The sequence below is a fragment of the Oncorhynchus keta genome, unplaced genomic scaffold (assembly GCF_023373465.1).
Source record: "Oncorhynchus keta strain PuntledgeMale-10-30-2019 unplaced genomic scaffold, Oket_V2 Un_contig_1536_pilon_pilon, whole genome shotgun sequence".
NCBI classification, from domain to species: domain Eukaryota; kingdom Metazoa; phylum Chordata; class Actinopteri; order Salmoniformes; family Salmonidae; genus Oncorhynchus; species Oncorhynchus keta.
In genome coordinates, this window is record NW_026279275.1 from 55,772 (window position 1) to 77,925 (window position 22,154).

At 45.0% G+C, this 22,154-nt stretch overlaps 1 protein-coding gene and 1 long non-coding RNA gene across 2 annotated transcripts in view; both read right to left on the bottom strand.

Moving 5' to 3' along the window:
- Positions 1-931: 931 nt before the first annotated feature.
- LOC127918957 (glutaredoxin 3-like) overlaps positions 932-22,154 on the bottom strand; it is a 35,928-nt gene continuing 14,705 nt past the window's right edge. Inside the window, 9 exon segments of the mRNA XM_052502255.1 lie at positions 932-1,655; positions 2,052-2,144; positions 2,262-2,301; positions 4,375-4,427; positions 6,919-6,976; positions 7,119-7,180; positions 9,878-10,050; positions 17,661-17,777; positions 17,780-17,864. Coding sequence (XP_052358215.1) covers positions 1,605-1,655; positions 2,052-2,144; positions 2,262-2,301; positions 4,375-4,427; positions 6,919-6,976; positions 7,119-7,180; positions 9,878-10,050; positions 17,661-17,777; positions 17,780-17,864 — 732 coding nt within the window. The 3' untranslated portion in view covers positions 932-1,604.
- On the bottom strand, positions 10,058-11,329 carry LOC127918959 (uncharacterized). Its single transcript, XR_008101495.1, has 3 exons — positions 11,121-11,329; positions 10,491-10,906; positions 10,058-10,383 (listed from the first exon to the last, which is right to left on the bottom strand). It is a non-coding gene; the product is annotated as an uncharacterized LOC127918959 (long non-coding RNA).

Consider the following 22,154-nt stretch of genomic DNA (forward strand, 5'->3'; position numbering starts at 1 on the left):
TGCTGTGTTCTCTAAGGTTCCAGTTCTTTGCTCTGACTGCTGTGTTCTCTAAGGTTCCAGTTCTTTGCTCTGACTGCTGTGTTTCTAATGTTCTTGCTCAGTTCTTTGCTCTGACTGCTGTGTTCTCTAATGTTCCAGTTCTTTGCTCTGACTGCTGTGTTCTCTAAGGTTCCAGTTCTTTGCTCTGACTGCTGTGTTCTAAGGTTCCAGTTCTTTGCTCTGACTGCTGTGTTCTCTAATGTTCCAGTTCTTTGCTCTGACTGCTGTGTTCTCTAATGTTCCAGTTCTTTGCTCTGACTGCTGTGTTCTCTAAGGTTCTAGTTCTTTGCTCTGACTGCTGTGTTCTAAGGTTCCAGTTCTTTGCTCTGACTGCTGTGTTCTCTAATGTTCCAGTTCTTTGCTCTGACTGCTGTGTTCTCTAATGTTCCAGTTCTTTGCTCTGACTGCTGTGTTCTAAGGTTCCAGTTCTTTGCTCTGACTGCTGTGTTCTAAGGTTCCAGTTCTTTGCTCTGACTGCTGTGTTCTCTAATGTTCCAGTTCTTTGCTCTGACTGCTGTGTTCTCTAAGGTTCCAGTTCTTTGCTCTGACTGCTGTGTTCTCTAAGGTTCCAGTTCTTTGCTCTGACTGCTGTGTTCTCTAAGGTTCCAGTTCTTTGCTCTGACTGCTGTGTTCTCTAAGGTTCCATTTCTTTGCTCTGACTGCTGTGTTCTCTAAGGTTCCAGTTCTTTGCTCTGACTGCTGTGTTCTCTAATGTTCCAGTTCTTTGCTCTGACTGCTGTGTTCTCTAATGTTCCAGTTCTTTGCTCTGACTGCTGTGTTCTCTAAGGTTCTAGTTCTTTGCTCTGACTGCTGTGTTCTCTAAGGTTCCAGTTCTTTGCTCTGACTGCTGTGTTCTTTAAGGTTCAAAAGACAAATAAGGAAACCAGTCAGGTAGCATCATGGATGACTTTATTATATTTGCAGCTGGTGGCAGAATGCAGTTTGATCAATCAGGTTAATTTGGACACCTGTGCTATGTTCAGAAAAACCTATGGATGGATAATATAATGTATTTCAGAGAGGGGGAGAGAAGAGGGTAGAGGGTAGAGAAGAGAAGAGGATAGAAGAGAAGGGGAAGAGGAGGGTAGAGAGAGGAAGAGGAGGGTAGAGGGGAAGAGGAGGGTAGAGAGGGGAAGAGGAGGGTAGAGAGAGGAAGAGGAGGGTAGAGAGAGGAAGAGGAGGGTAGAGAGAGGAAGAGGAGGGTAGAGAGGGGAAGAGGAGGGTAGAGAGGGGAAGAGGAGGGTAGAGAGGGGAAGAGGAGGGTAGAGAGGGGAAGAGGAGGGTAGAGAGGGGAAGAGGAGGGTAGAGAGGGGAAGAGGAGGGTAGAGAGAAGAAGAGGAGGGTAGAGAGAGGAAGAGGAGGGTAGAGAGAGGAAGAGGAGGGTAGAGAGGAAGAGGAGGGTAGAGAGAAAGAGGAGGGTAGAGAGGGGAAGAAGAGGGTAGAGAGGAAGAATAGGGTAGAGAGAGGAAGAAGAAGGTAGAGAGAGGAAGAAGAGGGTAGAGAGAGGAAGAAAGAGTACAGTAGTCCATAGCTCATTCCCATCACAGTAACAGTACTACAGGAATCTAGCATTCACCCCTCAGGACAGAAGAAAGGTCTCCACTGTCTTTAAGCTCCTGTAAAAACACAGAACACATGTCAATACAGGTCTGATCTTCATACCAGCTGATACATGAGAAAATAACCCCTCCATGCTGCCTGTCTGCACATGGCATGACGACATTAAGCAGGCTAAGAAAACAGAACACGGTGCTTTAGAGACACCTGGTGGAGAGTCTGTGGTACTGCTGTTGCCTCTGTCTGTGACACTGTGACATGCGTGGCTGATCCTATAAGGGTTGGTTTCCCCCAGACACAGATTCAGCCTAGTTTAGGACTAAAAAGCTATTTTAAACGGACGATCTCCATTGTGAATGGTTTATAGACATATTCAGACTAGTCCAGAACTAAGTGGAGGTAATAAGTGCAATTATGGTCTGAGGTGTAAAAAAAAACTAAAAATCTCTTCTCACCTTCACAATGTCCAGCCCGCCAATGAGCTCCCCATTGACATATAGCTGAGGGTACGTTGGCCAGTTTGAGTATGTCTTTAGACCCTGTCTAACCTGGACATCGGTGATTGGAAGACGCATGAAGAAAACCACGTTAACATGTAGAAAAACATCTTTAGGTTTCACCAACATGGTTTTGCAAATGTCATAGACAGATACAGCCTCTTTTACCTCGTCATCTTCCAGGATATCAAAGGTGCTGTATTCCACCCTGCAAACAGGAAACACAGGGAAGATATTAACCATTATATTATAAACACAGACAAGATATTAACCATTATATTATAAACACAGACAAGATATTAAACATCATATTATAAACACAGACAAGATATAATGAACTGAGCTTTGATATAGTGGTGTTACCTCACCCTGAGCTGTTCATTATAAAAAAAAAATATTTAAAAAAAAATATGCCATTTAGCAGACGCTTTTATCCAAAGCGACTTACAGTCATGTGTGCATACATTCTACGTATGGGTGGTCCCGGGAATCGAACCCACTACCCTGGCGTTACAAGCGCCATGCTCTACCAACTGTGCTACAGAAGGACCATTATCATGATATAGTGGTGTTACCTCACCCTGAGCTGTTCATTATCATGATATAGTGGTGTTACCTCACCCTGAGCTGTTCATGATCATGATATAGTGGTGTAAACCTCACCCTGAGCTGTTCATTATCATGATATAGTGGGTGTTACCTCACCCTGCGCTGTTCATGATCATGATAGTGGTGTAAACCTCACCCTGAGCTGTTCATGATCATGATATAGTGGTGTTACCTCACCCTGCGCTGTTCATGATCATGATATAGTGGTGTTACCTCACCCTGCGCTGTTCATGATCATGATATAGTGGTGTTACCTCACCCTGAGCTGTTCATGATCATGATATAGTGGTGTTACCTCACCCTGCGCTGTTCATGATCATGATATAGTGGTGTTACCTCACCCTGCGCTGTTCATGATCATGATATAGTGGTGTTACCTCACCCTGAGCTGTTCATGATCATGATATAGTGGTGTTACCTCACCCTGCGCTGTTCATGATCATGATATAGTGGTGTTACCTCACCCTGAGCTGTTCATGATATAGTGGTGTTACCTCACCCTGAACTGTTCATTATCTCCAGTATTGTGATATAGTGGTGTTACCTCACCCTGAGCTGTTCATTATCTCCAGTATCGTGATATGGTGGTGTTCTCACCCTGAGCTGTTCATTATCTCCAGTATCGTGATATAGTGGTGTTCTCACCCTGAGCTGTTCATTATCTCCAGTATCGTGATATAGTGGTGTTACCTCACCCTGAGCTGTTCATTATCTCCAGTATCGTGATATAGTGGTGTTCTCTCACCCTGAGCTGTTCATTATCTCCAGTATCGTGATATAGTGGTGTTACCTCACCCTGAGCTGTTCATTATCTCCAGTATCGTGATATAGTGGTGTTCTCACCCTGAGCTGTTCATTATCTCCAGTATCGTGATATAGTGGTGTTACCTCACCCTGAGCTGTTCATTATCTCCAGTATCGTGATATAGTGGTGTCCTCACCCTGAGCTGTTCATTATCTCCAGTATCGTGACACCCTGGGCTGTTCATTATCTCCAGTATCGTGATATAGTGGTGTTACCTCACCCTGAGCTGTTCATTATCTCCAGTATTGTGATATAGTGGTGTTACCTCACCCTGTTCATTATCTCCAGTATCGTGATATAGTTGTGTTCTCACCCTGAGCTGTTCATTATCTCCAGTATCGTGATATAGTGGTGTTCTCACCCTGAGCTGTTCATTATCTCCAGTATCGTGATATAGTGGTGTTCTCACCCTGAGCTGTTCATTATCTCCAGTATCGTGATATAGTGGTGTTACCTCACCCTGTTCATTATCTCCAGTATCGTGATATAGTGGTGTTACCTCACCCTGTTCATTATCTCCAGTATCGTGATATAGTGGTGTTACCTCACCCTGTTCATTATCTCCAGTATCGTGATATAGTGGTGTTACCTCACCCTGTTCATTATCTCCAGTATCGTGATATAGTGGTGTTACCTCACCCTGTTCATTATCTCCAGTATCGTGATATAGTGGTGTTACCTCACCCTGTTCATTATCTCCAGTATCGTGATATAGTGGTGTTACCTCACCCTGTTCATTATCTCCAGTATCGTGATATAGTGGTGTTACCTCACCCTGTTCATTATCTCCAGTATCGTGATATAGTGGTTCTCCAGTATCGTGATATAGTGGTTCTCCAGTATCGTGATATAGTGGTGTTATCTCACCCTGAGCTGTTCATTATCTCCAGTATCTGAAGACTGAATCCACACTTGGCTTGCTACAGATACAGGAAGAAAAACAGACTTTAGAAACCGAACAGATAAGATACTGACATGGGTATGATTAAGTTAACAAAGAACATACACTTTATAATCAACATATTAACTCAATTCAGATCCTTCAACGGGCGAGTCCACACAAAACCATTTTATTGCAGAACAAAATCACAGGAAGCAATGTTTCTTTTTAAGACAAAGATCTTTTCAAATAGCTAATGTAAAAATTGTGCTTTCTGAGTGAGTAGGAGAAATGCTTTCAAGATAACACATGGTTTTAAGTGGCGACCTAGTGGTTAGAGTGTTGGGCCAGTAACCAGCAGGTAGCCTAGTGGTTAGAGCGTTGGGCCAGTAACGAGCAGGTAGCCTAGTGGTTAGAGCGTTGGGCCAGTAACGAGCAGGTAGCCTAGTGGTTAGAGCGTTGGGCCAGTAACCAGCAGGTAGCCTAGTGGTTAGAGCGTTGGGCCAGTAACCAGCAGGTAGCCTAGTGGTTAGAGCGTTGGGCCAGTAACCAGCAGGTAGCCTAGTGGTTAGAGCGTTGGGCCAGTAACCAGCAGGTAGCCTAGTGGTTAGAGCGTTGGGCCAGTAACCAGCAGGTAGCCTAGTGGTTAGAGCGTTGGGCCAGTAACCAGCAGGTAGCCTAGTGGTTAGAGCGTTGGGCCAGTAACCAGCAGGTAGCCTAGTGGTTAGAGCGTTGGGCCAGTAACCAGCAGGTAGCCTAGTGGTTAGAGCGTTGGGCCAGTAACCAGCAGGTAGCCTAGTGGTTAGAGCGTTGGGCCAGTAACCAGCAGGTAGCCTAGTGGTTAGAGCGTTGGGCCAGTAACCAGCAGGTAGCCTAGTGGTTAGAGCGTTGGGTCAGTAACCAGCAGGTAGCCTAGTGGTTAGAGCGTTGGGCCAGTAACCAGCAGGTAGCCTAGTGGTTAGAGCGTTGGGCCAGTAACCAGCAGGTAGCCTAGTGGTTAGAGCGTTGGGCCAGTAACCAGCAGGTAGCCTAGTGGTTAGAGCGTTGGGCCAGTAACCAGCAGGTAGCCTAGTGGTTAGAGCGTTGGGCCAGTAACCCGAAAGGTTGCCGGATTGAATCCCCGAGCTAACGAGGTAAAAAATATGTCATTCTGAACAAGGCACTGTTCCAAGGCCGTCAACGTAAATAAGAATTTGTTCTTAACCGACTTGCCGAGTTAAGCAGGAGGAGTTAGGACCTCTTCCCTCCAGGAATGAAACCAAACTCAAGCTTTCATTGAGCAAGTTTCAACTTGCTGTTGGTTTCACAGGACCCCACTTAGAAACGGTCTTTTGAGAAATGGGAAACTAAATAAAGATCTGTATCTACAGATAGAACCAAAGGGAGACGGGATTCACAGGGGACCTGGTTTAAACTACTCTGAAGATATCTCTTCATCTGTGAGCAGCAGCAATCAATATGAAGAGGTAGGAGGGGGTGTACTCCTGAACCATTAGTGTCTCTGTGTGTGTGTGTGTGAGTGTGTGTGTGTGTGTCTGGGGGTACTCCTGAACCATTAGTGTCTGTGTGTGTGTGTCTGGGGGGGGTACTCCTGAACCATAAGTGTCTGTGTGTCTGAGAGAGGGGGTACTCCTTAACCATTAGTGTCTGTGTGTGTCTGTGTGTGTGTGTGTGTGTGTGTGTGTGTGTGTGTGTGTGTGTGTGTGTGTGTGTGTGTGTGTGTGTGTGTGTGTGTGTGTGTGTGTGTGTGTGAGTGGGAGAGGGGGGGTCCCACTGCTCTGTGAGGTGCAGAATATTATTGATTTCAGATTAGCCTCAATTCTGTTGAAATGTATGCAATACCAATTGTCCTTATCTACTAGATTGGCAGAGAATACAGGCCAACTGTACTATATTATATACTATATATTATATTAGAATAGTATTATATAGTAGTATATAGGCCAACTGGTACCTCTTGAAGTAATGTTCTGGAGTTATATTAGAATAGTATTATATAGGCCAACTGGTACCTCTTGAATTAGAATAGTATTATATAGGCCAACTGGTACCTCTTGAAGTAATGTACTGGAGTTATATTAGAATAGTATTATATAGGCCAACTGGTACCTCTTGAAGTAATGTACTGGAGTTATATTAGAATAGTATTATATAGTAGTATATAGGCCAACTGGTACCTCTTGAAGTAATGTACTGGAGTTATATTAGAATAGTATTATATAGTATTATATAGGCCAACTGGTACCTCTTGAAGTAATGTACTGGAGTTATATTAGAATAGTATTATATAGTAGTATATAGGCCAACTGGTACCTCTTGAAGTAATGTACTGGAGTTATATTAGAATAGTATTATATAGTAGTATATAGGCCAACTGGTACCTCTTGAAGTAATGTACTGGAGTTATATTAGAATAGTATTATATAGTAGTATATAGGCCAACTGGTACCTCTTGAAGTAATGTATGTCCTGTTATATAGTGACACCTACGTACCTCTTTATTGTCCTGTTACACAGTGACACCTACGTACCTCTTTATTGCCCTTCATGAACAGCATGACTGGACTCCTGTTGATGGTCGACTTCAACCTGGAGGTTATAAGGACAGTCCATAAGTCACACAATACAACGTGCCATCTTCCACGTGTGAGTGTGTGTGTGTGTGTGTGTGTGTGTGTGTGTGTGTGTGTGTGTGTGTGTGTGTGTGTATATATATAAAGGTGTGTTTTACCTGTGCTCCAGTGTGACAGCCTTGGGACAGGTATTCCCCAGCTCTCCAGATTCAGCTAGTTCCTACAACAGGTATCAACACTGAGATGGGTCACTGGGTCACACTGCAGAAGCCCTTTGTTCTACTGTACCTACACACTAACACAGTCAGTCTGAATCACGCTAACACACACACACACCTACAGTCTGAATCACACTAACAAACACACATACAGTCTGAATCACACTAAAACACATACAGCTACAGTCTGAATCACACTAACACACACACCTACAGTCTGAATCACGCTAACACACACACCTACAGTCTGAATCACGCTAACACACACACACACACACCTACAGTCTGAATCACACTAACACACACACACACCTACAGTCTGAATCACGCTAACACACACACCTACAGTCTGAATCACACTAAAACACACACACACACCTACAGTCTGAATCACACTAACACACACACACCTACAGTCTGAATCACACTAACACACACACACCTACAGTCTGAATCACACACACCTACAGTCTGAATCACACTAACACACACACACACCTACAGTCTGAATCACACTAACACACACACACCTACAGTCTGAATCACGCTAACACACACACCTACAGTCTGAATCACACTAAAACACACACACACCTACAGTCTGAATCACGCTAACACACACACACCTACAGTCTGAATCACACTAACACACACACACCTACAGTCTGAATCACACTAACACACACACACACACACACACCTACAGTCTGAATCACGCTAACACACACACACCTACAGTCTGAATCACACTAACACACACACACACCTACAGTCTGAATCACGCTAACACACACACACACACACCTACAGTCTGAATCACGCTAACACACACACACACACACCTACAGTCTGAATCACCCTAACACACACACACACACCTACAGTCTGAATCACACTAACACACACACACCTACAGTCTGAATCACACTAACACACACACACCTACAGTCTGAATCACACTAACACACACACACACCTACAGTCTGAATCACGCTAACACACACACCTACAGTCTGAATCACACTAAAACACACACACACCTACAGTCTGAATCACACTAACACACACACCTACAGTCTGAATCACACTAACACACACACACCTACAGTCTGAATCACACTAACACACACACACACCTACAGTCTGAATCACACTAAAACACACACCTACAGTCTGAATCACACTAACACACACCTACAGTCTGAATCACACTAACACACACCTACAGTCTGAATCACACTAAAACACACACACACACACCTACAGTCTGAATCAGACTAACACCCACACACACTACCGTTCAAAAGTTTGTGGTCACTTAGAAATGTCCTTGTTTTTTAAAGAAAAGCTACATTTTTGCCCATTAAATTGATCAGAAATACAGTTGTAGACATTGTTAATGTTGTGAATTGAAATTATATTTTGTGAGTCGAACAGTAACAGGAAAACTATTTCAGTAGCCTCCCTTTTCGGATCATGTTGCTGTAAAACCTCAGGTTGATCTGGGCATGTATTTAAAATGAGACTCTGCAACTTAATAGCTGCTAGTCAAGCCTGCAGTGAACACATCTAAAAAAAAAATGTAAGAAAAATATGACTCGAGAAGTACATTTTCCTGAAGACAATGATGTGATGTGTGCTCGCGTCAGCTGTCTAAATAGATTGTGCATGCTAGATTGTGTTAAATGTAGAATTCAAAATGGAATAGAAGCTGAAGCAGATCAACACAGTAAAGACAGGGCCTGATGACTTTAATAGAATGCTATACATAGAACATCCATTATGATGAATGACAGAACGATGCCCTCCATCTTGGCTGGGACATTTTTTACTGGTCTAGGAACAGTGGGTTAACTGGTCTAGGAACAGTGGGTTAACTAGTCTAGGAACAGTGGGTTAACTAGTCTAGGAACAGTGGGTTAACAGGTCTAGGAACAGTGGGTTAACAGGTCTAGGAACAGTGGGTTAACTGGTCTAGGAACAGTGGGTTAACTGGTCTAGGAACAGTGGGTTAACTGGTCTAGGAACAGTGGGGTTAACTGGTCTAGGAACAGTGGGTTAACTGGTCTAGGAACAGTGGGTTAACTGGTCTAGGAACAGTGGGTTAACTGGTCTAGGAACAGTGGGTTAACTGGTCTAGGAACAGTGGGTTAACTGGTCTAGGAACAGTGGGTTAACTGGTCTAGGAACAGTGGGTTAACTGGTCTAGGAACAGTGGGTTAACTGGTCTAGGAACAGTGGGTTAACTGGTCTAGGAACAGTGGGTTAACTGGTCTAGGAACAGTGGGTTAACTGGTCTAGGAACAGTGGGTTAACTGGTCTAGGAACAGTGGGTTAACTGGTCTAGGAACAGTGGGTTAACTGGTCTAGGAACAGTGGGTTAACTGGTCTAGGAACAGTGGGTTAACTGCCTGTTCTGCCGCCCCATGCTGTCAATAGTGCTATCCAACTGCTGAAACCAATGTGGTTCATTAGAGTCCTGACCAGGACTCAAACCCTGGTCTCGGTCATTCTAAAACCACTACACCAAAAGGCTCAAATCTCTTGGTGAGGTCTCTAGGAGTTATACCAAAGTTATTTAGTATTTTTTGTTTTACAAGGGTTTTACATTTATCATTTTTGTTGTTGTTGTCCATGTTTATGTTTTTCGTTCGCCTCAGTTCTCTGGAAAATACAAATGCGCGTTTAACACGACTCACCTTGACAATGTCCAGTCCCCCTACGAGTTCTCCGTTAACATAAACCTGAGGGTAGGTGGGCCAGTTGGAGAAGGTCTTCAGCCCCCCTCTCACTTCCTCGTCTGACAGGATGTCAAAACTGCTGAACTGGATGGCATGGTCCTTGAAAAGCGCTACAATCTGACGGCTGAAGCCTGGGTGATGGGGAGAAACACACTGTGTTTGTAAACCTAGCTGTTATACTGGACAGCATGGTCCTTCAATAGAACTACAATCTGATGGCTGAAGCCTGGGTGATGGGGAGAAACACACTGTGTTTGTAAACCTAGCTGTTATACTGGACAGCATGGTCCTTCAATAGAACTACAATCTGATGGCTGAAGCCTGGGTGATGGGGAGAAACACACTGTGTTTGTAAACCTAGTATGAGACACGGCTGTTATACTGGACAGCATGGTCCTTCAATAGAACTACAATCTGATGGCTGAAGCCTGGGTGATGGGGAGAAACACACTGTGTTTGTAAACCTAGTATGAGACACGGCTGTTATACTGGACAGCATGGTCCTTCAATAGAACTACAATCTGACGGCTGAAGCCTGGGTGATGGGGAGAAACACACTGTGTTTGTAAACCTAGTATGAGACACGGCTGTTATACTGGACAGCATGGTCCTTCAATAGAACTACAATCTGATGGCTGAAGCCTGGGTGATGGGGAGAAACACACTGTGTTTGTAAACCTAGTATGAGACACGGCTGTTATACTGGACAGCATGGTCCTTCAATAGAACTACAATCTGATGGCTGAAGCCTGGGTGATGGGGAGAAACACACTGTGTTTGTAAACCTAGTATGAGACACGGCTGTTATACTGGACAGCATGGTCCTTCAATAGAACTACAATCTGATGGCTGAAGCCTGGGTGATGGGGAGAAACACACTGTGTTTGTAAACCTAGCTGTTATACTGGACAGCATGGTCCTTCAATAGAACTACAATCTGATGGCTGAAGCCTGGGTGATGGGGAGAAACACACTGTGTTTGTAAACCTAGTATGAGACACGGCTGTTATACTGGACAGCATGGTCCTTCAATAGAACTACAATCTGACGGCTGAAGCCTGGGTGATGGGGAGAAACACACTGTGTTTGTAAACCTAGTATGAGACACGGCTGTTATACTGGACAGCATGGTCCTTCAATAGAACTACAATCTGACGGCTGAAGCCTGGGTGATGGGGAGAAACACACTGTGTTTGTAAACCTAGCTGTTATACTGGACAGCATGGTCCTTCAATAGAACTACAATCTGATGGCTGAAGCCTGGGTGATGGGGAGAAACACACTGTGTTTGTAAACCTAGCTGTTATACTGGACAGCATGGTCCTTCAATAGAACTACAATCTGATGGCTGAGGAGAAATGGGTTGTTAGTTCAATGTTATTGTATGTTAATACCCCATAATGACATCACAATACCTCATAATGACATCACAATACCCCATATGAACAGAGTCAGGTTGTTAGTTCAATGTTATTGTATGTTAATACCCCATAATGACATCACAATACCTCATAATGACATCACAATACCTCATAATGACATCACAATACCCCATATGAACAACAGAGTCAGGATATTAAATCAGGTTGTTAGTTAAATGTTATGGTATGTTCATATGAACAACAGAGTCAGGATATTAAATCAGGTTGTTAGTTAAATGTTATGGTATGTTCATATGAACAGAGTCAGGATATTAAATCAGGTTGTTAGTTAAATGTTATGGTATGTTCATATGAACAACAGAGTCAGGATATTAAATCAGGTTGTTAGTTAAATGTTATGGTATGTTCATATGAACAGAGTCAGGATATTAAATCAGGTTGTTAGTTAAATGTTATTGTATGTTAATACCCCATAATGACATCACAATACCTCATAATGACATCACAATACATCACAATACCTCATAATGACATCACAATACCCCATATGAACAACAGAGTCAGGTTGTAAGTTCAATGTTATTGTATGTTAATACCCCATAATGACATCACAATACCTCATAATGACATCACAATACCTCATAATGACATCACAATACCCCATATGAACAACAGAGTCAGGATATTAAATCAGGTTGTTAGTTAAATGTTATGGTATGTTCATATGAACAGAGTCAGGATATTAAATCAGGTTGTTAGTTAAATGTTATTGTATGTTAACAGGAACAGAGTCAGGATATTAAATCAGGTTGTTAGTTAAATGTTATTGTATGTTAACAGGAACAGAGTCAGGATATTAAATCAGGTTGTTAGTTAAATGTTATTGTATGTTAACAGGAACAGAGTCAGGACATTAAATCAGGTTGTTAGTTAAATGTTATGGTATGTTCATATGAACAACAGAGTCAGGATATTAAGTCAGGACATAATTGCAGATGAGTTTGGTCAGCAGCATGTTTGTTACCCTCATATTATAAAGGACATTTGGAAACAAATGAAGACCTGGAGTTAAAAGCTAAAATAAAGATGGTCCCAAACTCTAGCCTGGTATCATCACATTCATTTTAAGTAATACAAAGTGTGTATATACATACATACAGTGGGGAGAACCAGTATTTGATACACTGCCGATTTTGCAGGTTTTCCTACTTACAAAGCATGTAGAGGTCTGTAATTTTTATCATAGGTACACTTTAACTGTGAGAGACGGAATCTAAAACAAAAATCCAGAAAATCACATTGTATGATTTTTAAGTCATTTTCCCAAGAACACAGTGCCCTCCATCATTCTTAAATGGAAGAAGTTAGGAACCACAAGGACTCTTCCTAGAGCTGGCCGCTCAGCCAAACTGAACAATCAGGGGAGAAGGGGCTTGGTCAGGGAGGTGACCAAGAACCCTGTGGTCACTCTGACAGAGCTCCTCTGTGGAGATGGGAGAACCTTCCAGAAGGACAGCCATCTCTGCAGTACTCCACCAATCAGGCCTTTACGGTAGACTGTCCAGACGTAAGCCACTCCTCAGTAAAAGGCAAATTACAGCCCGCTTAGTTTGCCAAAAGGCACCTAAAGACTCTCACACCATGAGAAACAAGAATCTCTGGTCTGATGGAACTAAGATTGAACTCTTTGGCCTGAAAGCCAACCATCACGTCTGGAGGAAACCTGGCACCATCCCTACGGTGAAGCATGGTGGTGGCAGCATCATGCTGTGGGGATGTTTTTCAGAGGGAGAGACTGGGAGACTAGTCAGGATCGAGGGAAAGATGACAGGAGCAAAGTACAGAGAGATCCTTCATAAAAACCTGCTCCAGAGCGCTCAGGACCTCAGACTGGGGCGAAGGTTCACCTTCCATCAGGACAATGACCCTAGGCACACGGACAAGACAACACAGAAGTAGCTTCGGGACAAGTCTCTGAATGTCCTTGAGTGGCCCAGCCAGAGCCCGGAGTCAAACCCGATTGAACATCTCTGGAGAGACCTGAGATTAGCTGTGCAGCGACGCTCTCCATCCAACCTGACAGAGCTTGAGAGGATCTGCAGAGAAGAACGGGAGAAACTCCCCAAATACAGGTGTGCCAAGCTTGTAGGGTCATACCCAAGAAGACTTGAGGTTGTAATCGCTGCCAAAAGTGCTTCAACAAAGTACTGAGTAAAGGGTCTGAAAACTTATGTAAATATGATCCGTTTTTTTATGTTTAATAAATTAGCAAAAATTTGGGGGTATTGTGTGTAGATTGATAGGAAATGAGACATTCTTTTTGTTGTCCATTTTAGAATAAGGCTGTAACGTACAAAATGTGGAAAAAGTCAAGGGGTCTGAATACTTTCCAAATGCAGTGTCTCTTACTACTGACATGGGTCCACATTGGCATGGACAGGATCACTGTTTAAATATGAGGCACGTATGTGTTATGTGAGACTGTGACAGAGGGGAATAGACAGATGGAAACGAGGGGGGAGGGAGAGAAAGAGGGAGAGAGGAGAAAGAGAGGGAGAGAGGAGAAAGAGGGAGAGAGGAGAAAGAGAGGGAGAGAGGAGAAAGAGAGAGAGAGAGAGGAGAAGAGAGAGGGAGAGAGGAGAGAGGAGAAAGAGGGAGAGAGAAAGAGAAAGAGGAGAGAGAGGAGAAAGAGGGAGAGAGAGGAGAAAGAGGGAGAGAGGAGAAAGAGGGAGAGAGGAGAAGAGGGAAGAGAGAAAGAGAGAGAGGAGAAAAGAGAGGAGAGAGAGAGGGAGATGAGAAAGAGGGAGAGAGGAGAGAGAGAGAGGGAGGAGAAAGAGGGAGAGGAGAAAGAGAGAGAGAGAGGAGAGAGAGAGAGGGAAAGAGGAGAGGGAGAAAGAGAGGGAGAGAGGAGAGAAGAGAGAGGAGAAAGAGAGAAGGGGAAGAGAGGAGAAAGAGAGAGGAGAGAAGAGAGAGGAGAAAGAGAGGAGAGGAAGAGGGAGAGGAGAAAGAGAGAGGAGAAGAGAGAGAAAGAGAGAGAGGAGAAGAGAGAGAGAGGAAGGGAGAGAGAGAGAGAGAGAAAGAGAGAGAGGAGAAAGAGGGAGAGGAGAAAGGGAGGTAGAAAGAGGGAGAGTAGAAAGAGGGAGAGAGGAGAAAGAGGGAGAGAGGAGAAAGAGGGAGAGAGGAGAAAGAGGGAGAGAGGAGAAAGAGGGAGAGAGGAGAAAGGGAGAGAGAGGAGAAAGAGGGAGAGAGGAGAAAGAGGGAGAGAGGAGAAAGAGGGAGAGAGGAGAAAGAGGGAGAGAGGAGAAAGAGGGAGAGAGGAGAAAGAGAGGGAGAGGAGAAAGAGAGGGAGAGAGGAGAGAGAGAGCGAGCGAGCGATCAAGAAAGAAAGCGAGAGAGGCAGAGAAAAAGAGAAGAGAACAGAAAGAGAGAACAGGAGTAGAGGAGGGGTGATATGTTGCCTGCATGTAGAGCCTGCAGTGAAACTCTCATTCTGATACTTGATTCATTCATGGGGGAATTCATTATAAAACAGCTAGAGGCCCCTAACTAATGGTTATTCAGCTACATGCCACTATATTAACTTGTTTCTACTACACCAGGCCCAGCTGCTTTCTCTGGCTAGAGGCTCTCTATCCTAGACCCAGACACGCACGATTGATTGGCGAGGGGTTGTTGCCCCTCTCTCCTTCTCCTAAAGGGTCAGGGGGTCGCGCACCGCAGACAGACCATACAGCTCCAGGAAAAAGGAACATAAAAAAGCTGATTTCTTATTTCAAGGAAAGTTAGGTTATTATGCACACACACACACACACACACACACACACACACACACACACACACACACACACACACACAGACACACACACACACACAGACACACACACACACACACACACAGACACACACACACACACACACACACACACACACACACACACACACACAGAGAGCGTGTAATGTGTTAGGAGCATGTGTTTAACATGGTATATGAGTGTGTAACCTTTAAATTCAGGTTTCGAGGGCTTCTTTAAAGAACTAGCGAGGTCGTAGTCACAGCCTCACGTGGCTTGGTGGGGATTAGATTAAACTAGAGTTCACAAACACTACAACTTGGCTTCTTTATAAAGATGGAAAAAAATATTTAGAGATACATTTCAGGATGAGGTGAAAAATAACTCTTATGGGTTTAGATTTTAAACAAAAATGTTTCAGATGTTTGCAAACTGCCTTGAACCTAATGCTGATACTGAACCTGATACTGATACTGAACCTGATACTGAACCCGATACTGAACCTGATACTGAACCCGATACTGAACCTGATACTGAACCTGATACTGATACTGAACCTGATACTGAACCTGATACTGAACCTGATCCTGATACTGAACCTGATACTGATACTGATACTGAACCCGATACTGAACCCGATACTGAACCTGATACTGATAATGAACCTGATACTGAACCTGATACTGAACCTGATACTGAACCTGATACTGAACCTGATACTGAACCTGATACTGAACCTGATACTGAACCTGATACTGATACTGAACCTGATACTGAACCTGATACTGAACCTGATACTGATAATCAGCGGCGTGGTTGGGAACCTCAACCCCTTACAGTGTAATGTCCACCTCCACCACCAGGCCCTGCCTCTCCTCCACCACCACCAGGCCTGCCTCTCCTCCACCACCACCACCAGGCCTGCCTCTCCTCCACCACCAGGCCTCCCTCTCCTCCTCCACCAGGCCTGCCTCTCCTCCTCCACCAGGCCTGCCTCTCCTCCACCACCAGGCCTGCCTCTCCCTCCTCCTCCACCACCACCACCAGGCCTGCCTCTCCTCCTCCTCCACCACCACCAGGCCTGCCTCTCCTCCTCCTCCACCACCACCAGGCCTGCCTCTCCTCCTCCACCACCAGGCCTGCCTCTCCTCCTCCACCACCAGGCCTGCCTCTCCTCCTCCACCACCACCACCAGGCCTGCCTCTCCTCCTCCACCACCACCACCAGGCCTGCCTCTCCTCCACCACCACCACCAGGCCTGCCTCTCCTCCTCCTCCACCACCAGGCCTGCCTCTCCTCCTCCACCAGGCCTGCCTCTCCTCCTCCACCAGGCCTGCCCTCCTCCACCACCAGGCCTGCCTCTCCTCCTCCTCCACCACCACCACCAGGCCTGCCTCTCCTCCACCACCACCACCAGGCCTGCCTCTCCTCCACCACCACCACCAGGCCTCCCTCTCCTCCTCCACCCTCCTCCTCCTCCACCACCAGGCCTGCCTCTCCTCCTCCACCACCACCACCAGGCCTGCCTCTCCTCCACCACCAACACCAGGCCTGCCTCTCCTCCACCACCACCACCAGGCCTGCCTCTCCTCCACCACCAGGCCTGCCTCTCCTCCACCACCAGGCCTGCCTCTCCTCCACCACCAGGCCTGCCTCTCCTCCACCACCACCAGGCCTGCCTCTCCACCACCACCACCAGGCCTGCCTCTCCTCCTCCTCCTCCACCAGGCCTGCCTCTCCTCCTCCTCCGCCACCAAGCCTGCCTCTCCTCCTCCTCCTCCTCCTCCACCAGGCCTGCCTCTCCTCCTCCACCACCACCACCAGGCCTGCCTCTCCTCCACCACCAACACCAGGCCTGCCTCTCCTCCACCACCACCACCAGGCCTGCCTCTCCTCCACCACCACCAGGCCTGCCTCTCCTCCACCACCAGGCCTGCCTCTCCTCCACCACCAGGCCTGCCTCTCCTCCACCACCAGGCCTGCCTCTCCTCCTCCACCACCAGGCCTGCCTCTCCTCCTCCTCCTCCACCACCAAGCCTGCCTCTCCTCCTCCTCCTCTACCACCAAGCCTGCCTCTCCTCCTCCTCCTCTACCACCAGGCCTGCCTCTCCTCCTCCTCCTCCTCCACCAGGCCTGCCTCTCCTCCTCCTCCTCTACCACCAGGCCTGCCTCTCCTCCTCCTCCTCCACCAAGCCTGCCTCTCCTCCTCCTCCACCACCAGGCCTGCCTCTCCTCCTCCACCACCAGGCCTGCCTCTCCTCCTCCACCACCACCAGGCCTGCCTCTCCTCCTCCTCCACCACCAAGCCTGCCTCTCCTCCTCCTCCACCACCAAGCCTGCCTCTCCTCCTCCTCCACCACCAAGCCTGCCTCTCCTCCTCCTCCTCCACCAAGCCTGCCTCTCCTCCACCAAGCCTGCCTCTCCTCCTCCTCCTCCACCAAGCCTGCCTCTCCTCCACCACCACCAATCCCCCTGTCTCTCTCTAATTACCAGGCCTGACCCCTGTGTGTTTTCCACAGCGGGAGCCTGTTCATGAAGACCACACCCACACACTCTCTCTCTCTTTACCGCAGCGGGGTTCCTGGGGGGATCCCTTCATGAAGAGCATGCAGGGTGCTGCGTTGATCAGTCTCTTCAGACGCTCATTAAGGTCCTCTTTAGGGGGCTCCCCCCCTGGCCCGCCCAGCCCCCCGAGCTGACCGACAGCCTCTGGACCTTACTGGTCAGCTCTGGGGCATGAGCTCCGTCCAGCCTGTCAATCTTCTGGCCACCCTGAGACCCACCAGAGGATGGGGGAGAAAGGAAAATAACATTAATATTTTAACGTAATGGTTTTTCTTTTTGTTTGCATGTTTGTATTATTCTAGAGGAGGAGGGTTGAGAGAGAGATCCAAGAAAGAGAGAGAGGCTGAGAAAAAGAGAGCGAGAAAGAGAGTCAAGGACAGGCGTCCTCTCCCAGTTTAATGTTTGGCATGTTAAATCATCAGTGAAGGCCTGACAGAAGGCCTGATGGTACAAACTGTGGAGAAGCTATAAACTAGGTTATTATGGTACTAACTGTGGAGAAGCTGTAAACTAGGTTATTATGGTACTAACTGTGGAGAAGCTATAAACTAGGTTATTATGGTACTAACTGTGGAGAAGCTGTAAACTAGGTTATTATGGTACTAACTGTGGAGAAGCTATAAACTAGGTTATTATGGTACTGTGGAGAAGCTGTAAACTAGGTTATTATGGTACTAACTGTGGAGAAGCTATAAACTAGGTTATTATGGTACTAACTGTGGAGAAGCTATAAACTAGGTTATTATGGTACTAACTGTGGAGAAGCTATAAACTAGGTTATTATGGTACTAACTGTGGAGAAGCTATAAACTAGGTTATTATGGTACTAACTGTGGAGAAGCTATAAACTAGGTTATTATGGTACTAACTGTGGAGAAGCTATAAACTAGGTTATTATGGTACTGTGGAGAAGCTGTAAACTAGGTTATTATGGTACTGTGGAGAAGCTATAAACTAGGTTATTATGGTACTAACTGTGGAGAAGCTATAAACTAGGTTATTATGGTACTAACTGTGGAGAAGCTATAAACTAGGTTATTATGGTACTAACTGTGGAGAAGCTATAAACTAGGTTATTATGGTACTAACTGTGGAGAAGCTATAAACTAGGTTATTATGGTACTGACTGTGGAGAAACTATAAACTAGGTTATGGTACTAACTGTGGAGAAGCTATAAACTAGGTTATTATGGTACTAACTGTGGAGAAGCTATAAACTAGGTTATTATGGTACTAACTGTGGAGAAGCTATAAACTAGGTTATTATGGTACTAACTGTGGAGAAGCTATAAACTAGGTTATTATGGTACTGTGGAGAAGCTGTAAACTAGGTTATTAGGGTACTGACTGTGGAGAAACTATAAACTAGGTTATTATGGTACTGACTGTGGAGAAGCTATAAACTAGGTTATTATGGTACTGACTGTGGAGAAGCTGTAAACTAGGTTATTATGGTACTGACTGTGGAGAAGCTATAAACTAGGTTATTATGGTACTAACTGTGGAGAAGCTATAAACTAGGTTATTATGGTACTAACTGTGGAGAAGCTATAAACTAGGTTATTATGGTACTAACTGTGGAGAAGCTATAAACTAGGTTATTATGGTACTGACTGTGGAGAAGCTATAAACTAGGTTATTATGGTACTAACTGTGGAGAAGCTGTAAACTAGGTTATTATGGTACTAACTGTGGAGAAGCTATAAACTAGGTTATTATGGTACTGACTGTGGAGAAGCTATAAACTAGGTTATTATGGTACTGTGGAGAAGCTGTAAACTAGGTTATCATGGTACTGACTGTGGAGAAGCTATAAACTAGGTTATTATGGTACTAACTGTGGAGAAGCTATAAACTAGGTTATTATGGTACTAACTGTGGAGAAGCTATAAACTGTGGAGAAGCTATAAACTAGGTTATTATGGTACTAACTGTGGAGAAGCTGTAAACTAGGTTATTATGGTACTAACTGTGGAGAAGCTGTAAACTAGGTTATTATGGTACTAACTGTGGAGAAGCTATAAACTAGGTTATTATGGTACTAACTGTGGAGAAGCTGTAAACTAGGTTATTATGGTACTAACTGTGGAGAAGCTGTAAACTAGGTTATTATGGTACTAACTGTGGAGAAGCTATAAACTAGGTTATTATGGTACTAACTGTGGAGAAGCTGTAAACTAGGTTATTATGGTACTAACTGTGGAGAAGCTATAAACTAGGTTATTATGGTACTAACTGTGGAGAAGCTATAAACTAGGTTATTATGGTACTGACTGTGGAGAAGCTATAAACTAGGTTATTATGGTACTGACTGTGGAGAAGCTATAAACTAGGTTATTATGGTACTAACTGTGGAGAAGCTATAAACTAGGTTATTATGGTACTAACTGTGGAGAAGCTGTAAACTAGGTTATTATGGTACTAACTGTGGAGAAGCTATAAACTAGGTTATTATGGTACTAACTGTGGAGAAGCTATAAACTAGGTTATTATGGTACTAACTGTGGAGAAGCTGTAAACTAGGTTATTATGGTACTAACTGTGGAGAAGCTATAAACTAGGTTATTATGGTACTAACTGTGGAGAAGCTATAAACTAGGTTATTATGGTACTGACTGTGGAGAAGCTGTAAACTAGGTTATTATGGTACTGACTGTGGAGAAGCTATAAACTAGGTTATTATGGTACTAACTGTGGAGAAGCTATAAACTAGGTTATTATGGTACTAACTGTGGAGAAGCTGTAAACTAGGTTATTATGGTACTAACTGTGGAGAAGCTATAAACTAGGTTATTATGGTACTAACTGTGGAGAAGCTATAAACTAGGTTATTATGGTACTGACTGTGGAGAAGCTATAAACTAGGTTATTATGGTACTAACTGTGGAGAAGCTGTAAACTAGGTTATTATGGTACTGACTGTGGAGAAGCTGTAAACTAGGTTATTATGGTACTGACTGTGGAGAAGCTGTAAACTAGGTTATTATGGTACTAACTGTGGAGAAGCTGTAAACTAGGTTATTATGGTACTGACTGTGGAGAAGCTATAAACTAGGTTATTATGGTACTGACTGTGGAGAAGCTGTAAACTAGGTTATTATGGTACTGACTGTGGAGAAGCTATAAACTAGGTTATTATGGTACTAACTGTGGAGAAGCTATAAACTAGGTTATGGTACTAACTGTGGAGAAGCTATAAACTAGGTTATTATGGTACTAACTGTGGAGAAGCTGTAAACTAGGTTATTATGGTACTGACTGTGGAGAAGCTGTAAACTAGGTTATTATGGTACTAACTGTGGAGAAGCTGTAAACTAGGTTATTATGGTACTGACTGTGGAGAAGCTATAAACTAGGTTATTATGGTACTGACTGTGGAGAAGCTATAAACTAGGTTATTATGGTACTGACTGTGGAGAAGCTATAAACTAGGGTTTTATTCTCCTACTAATCCTGATACCCAGTGTGTGTTACCTCTCCTAACAGACAGGCACTTACCAGCAGCCTCTGAGGCTGATAGAGGCATCTCAAGGGCAGCATGTTACTTACCAGCAGCCTCGGAGGCTGATAGAGGCATCTCAAGGGCAGCATGTTACTTACCAGCAGCCTCGGAGGCTGATAGAGGCATCTCAAGGGCAGCATGTTACTTACCAGCAGCCTCAGAGGCTGATAGAGGCATCCTAAGGGCAGCATGTTACTTACCAGCAGCCTCGGAGGCTGATAGAGGCATCCTAAGGGCAGCATGTTACTTACCAGCAGCCTCGGAGGCTGATAGAGGCATCCTAAGGGCAGCATGTTACTTACCAGCAGCCTCAGAGGCTGATAGAGGCATCCTAAGGGCAGCATGTTACTTACCAGCAGCCTCGGAGGCTGATAGAGGCATCTCAAGGGCAGCATGTTACTTACCAGCAGCCTCAGAGGCTGATAGAGGCATCCTAAGGGCAGCATGTTACTTACCAGCAGCCTCAGAGGCTGATAGAGGCATCCTAAGGGCAGCATGTTACTTACCAGCAGCCTCGGAGGCTGATAGAGGCATCCTAAGGGCAGCATGTTACTTACCAGCAGCCTCGGAGGCTGATAGAGGCATCCTAAGGGCAGCATGTTACTTACCAGCAGCCTCAGAGGCTGATAGAGGCATCCTAAGGGCAGCATGTTACTTACCAGCAGCCTCGGAGGCTGATAGAGGCATCCTAAGGGCAGCATGTTACTTACCAGCAGCCTCGGAGGCTGATAGAGGCATCCTAAGGGCAGCATGTTACTTACCAGCAGCCTCAGAGGCTGATAGAGGCATCCTAAGGGCAGCATGTTACTTACCAAACTGTACAAAAAAATGAATAAAATAACTAATGACCTTGACACGGTAAATGTTTATTTCAAACACTTGTTTTTTTTCTTACAGTTTTCCGTTATAAAACGACGAGAAAAATTAATGAAAAAATGACACAACAAATGCAGCTGTGCTGCCGGCAGCGGTTTGGGTCTCACGGTGAGTCTCTT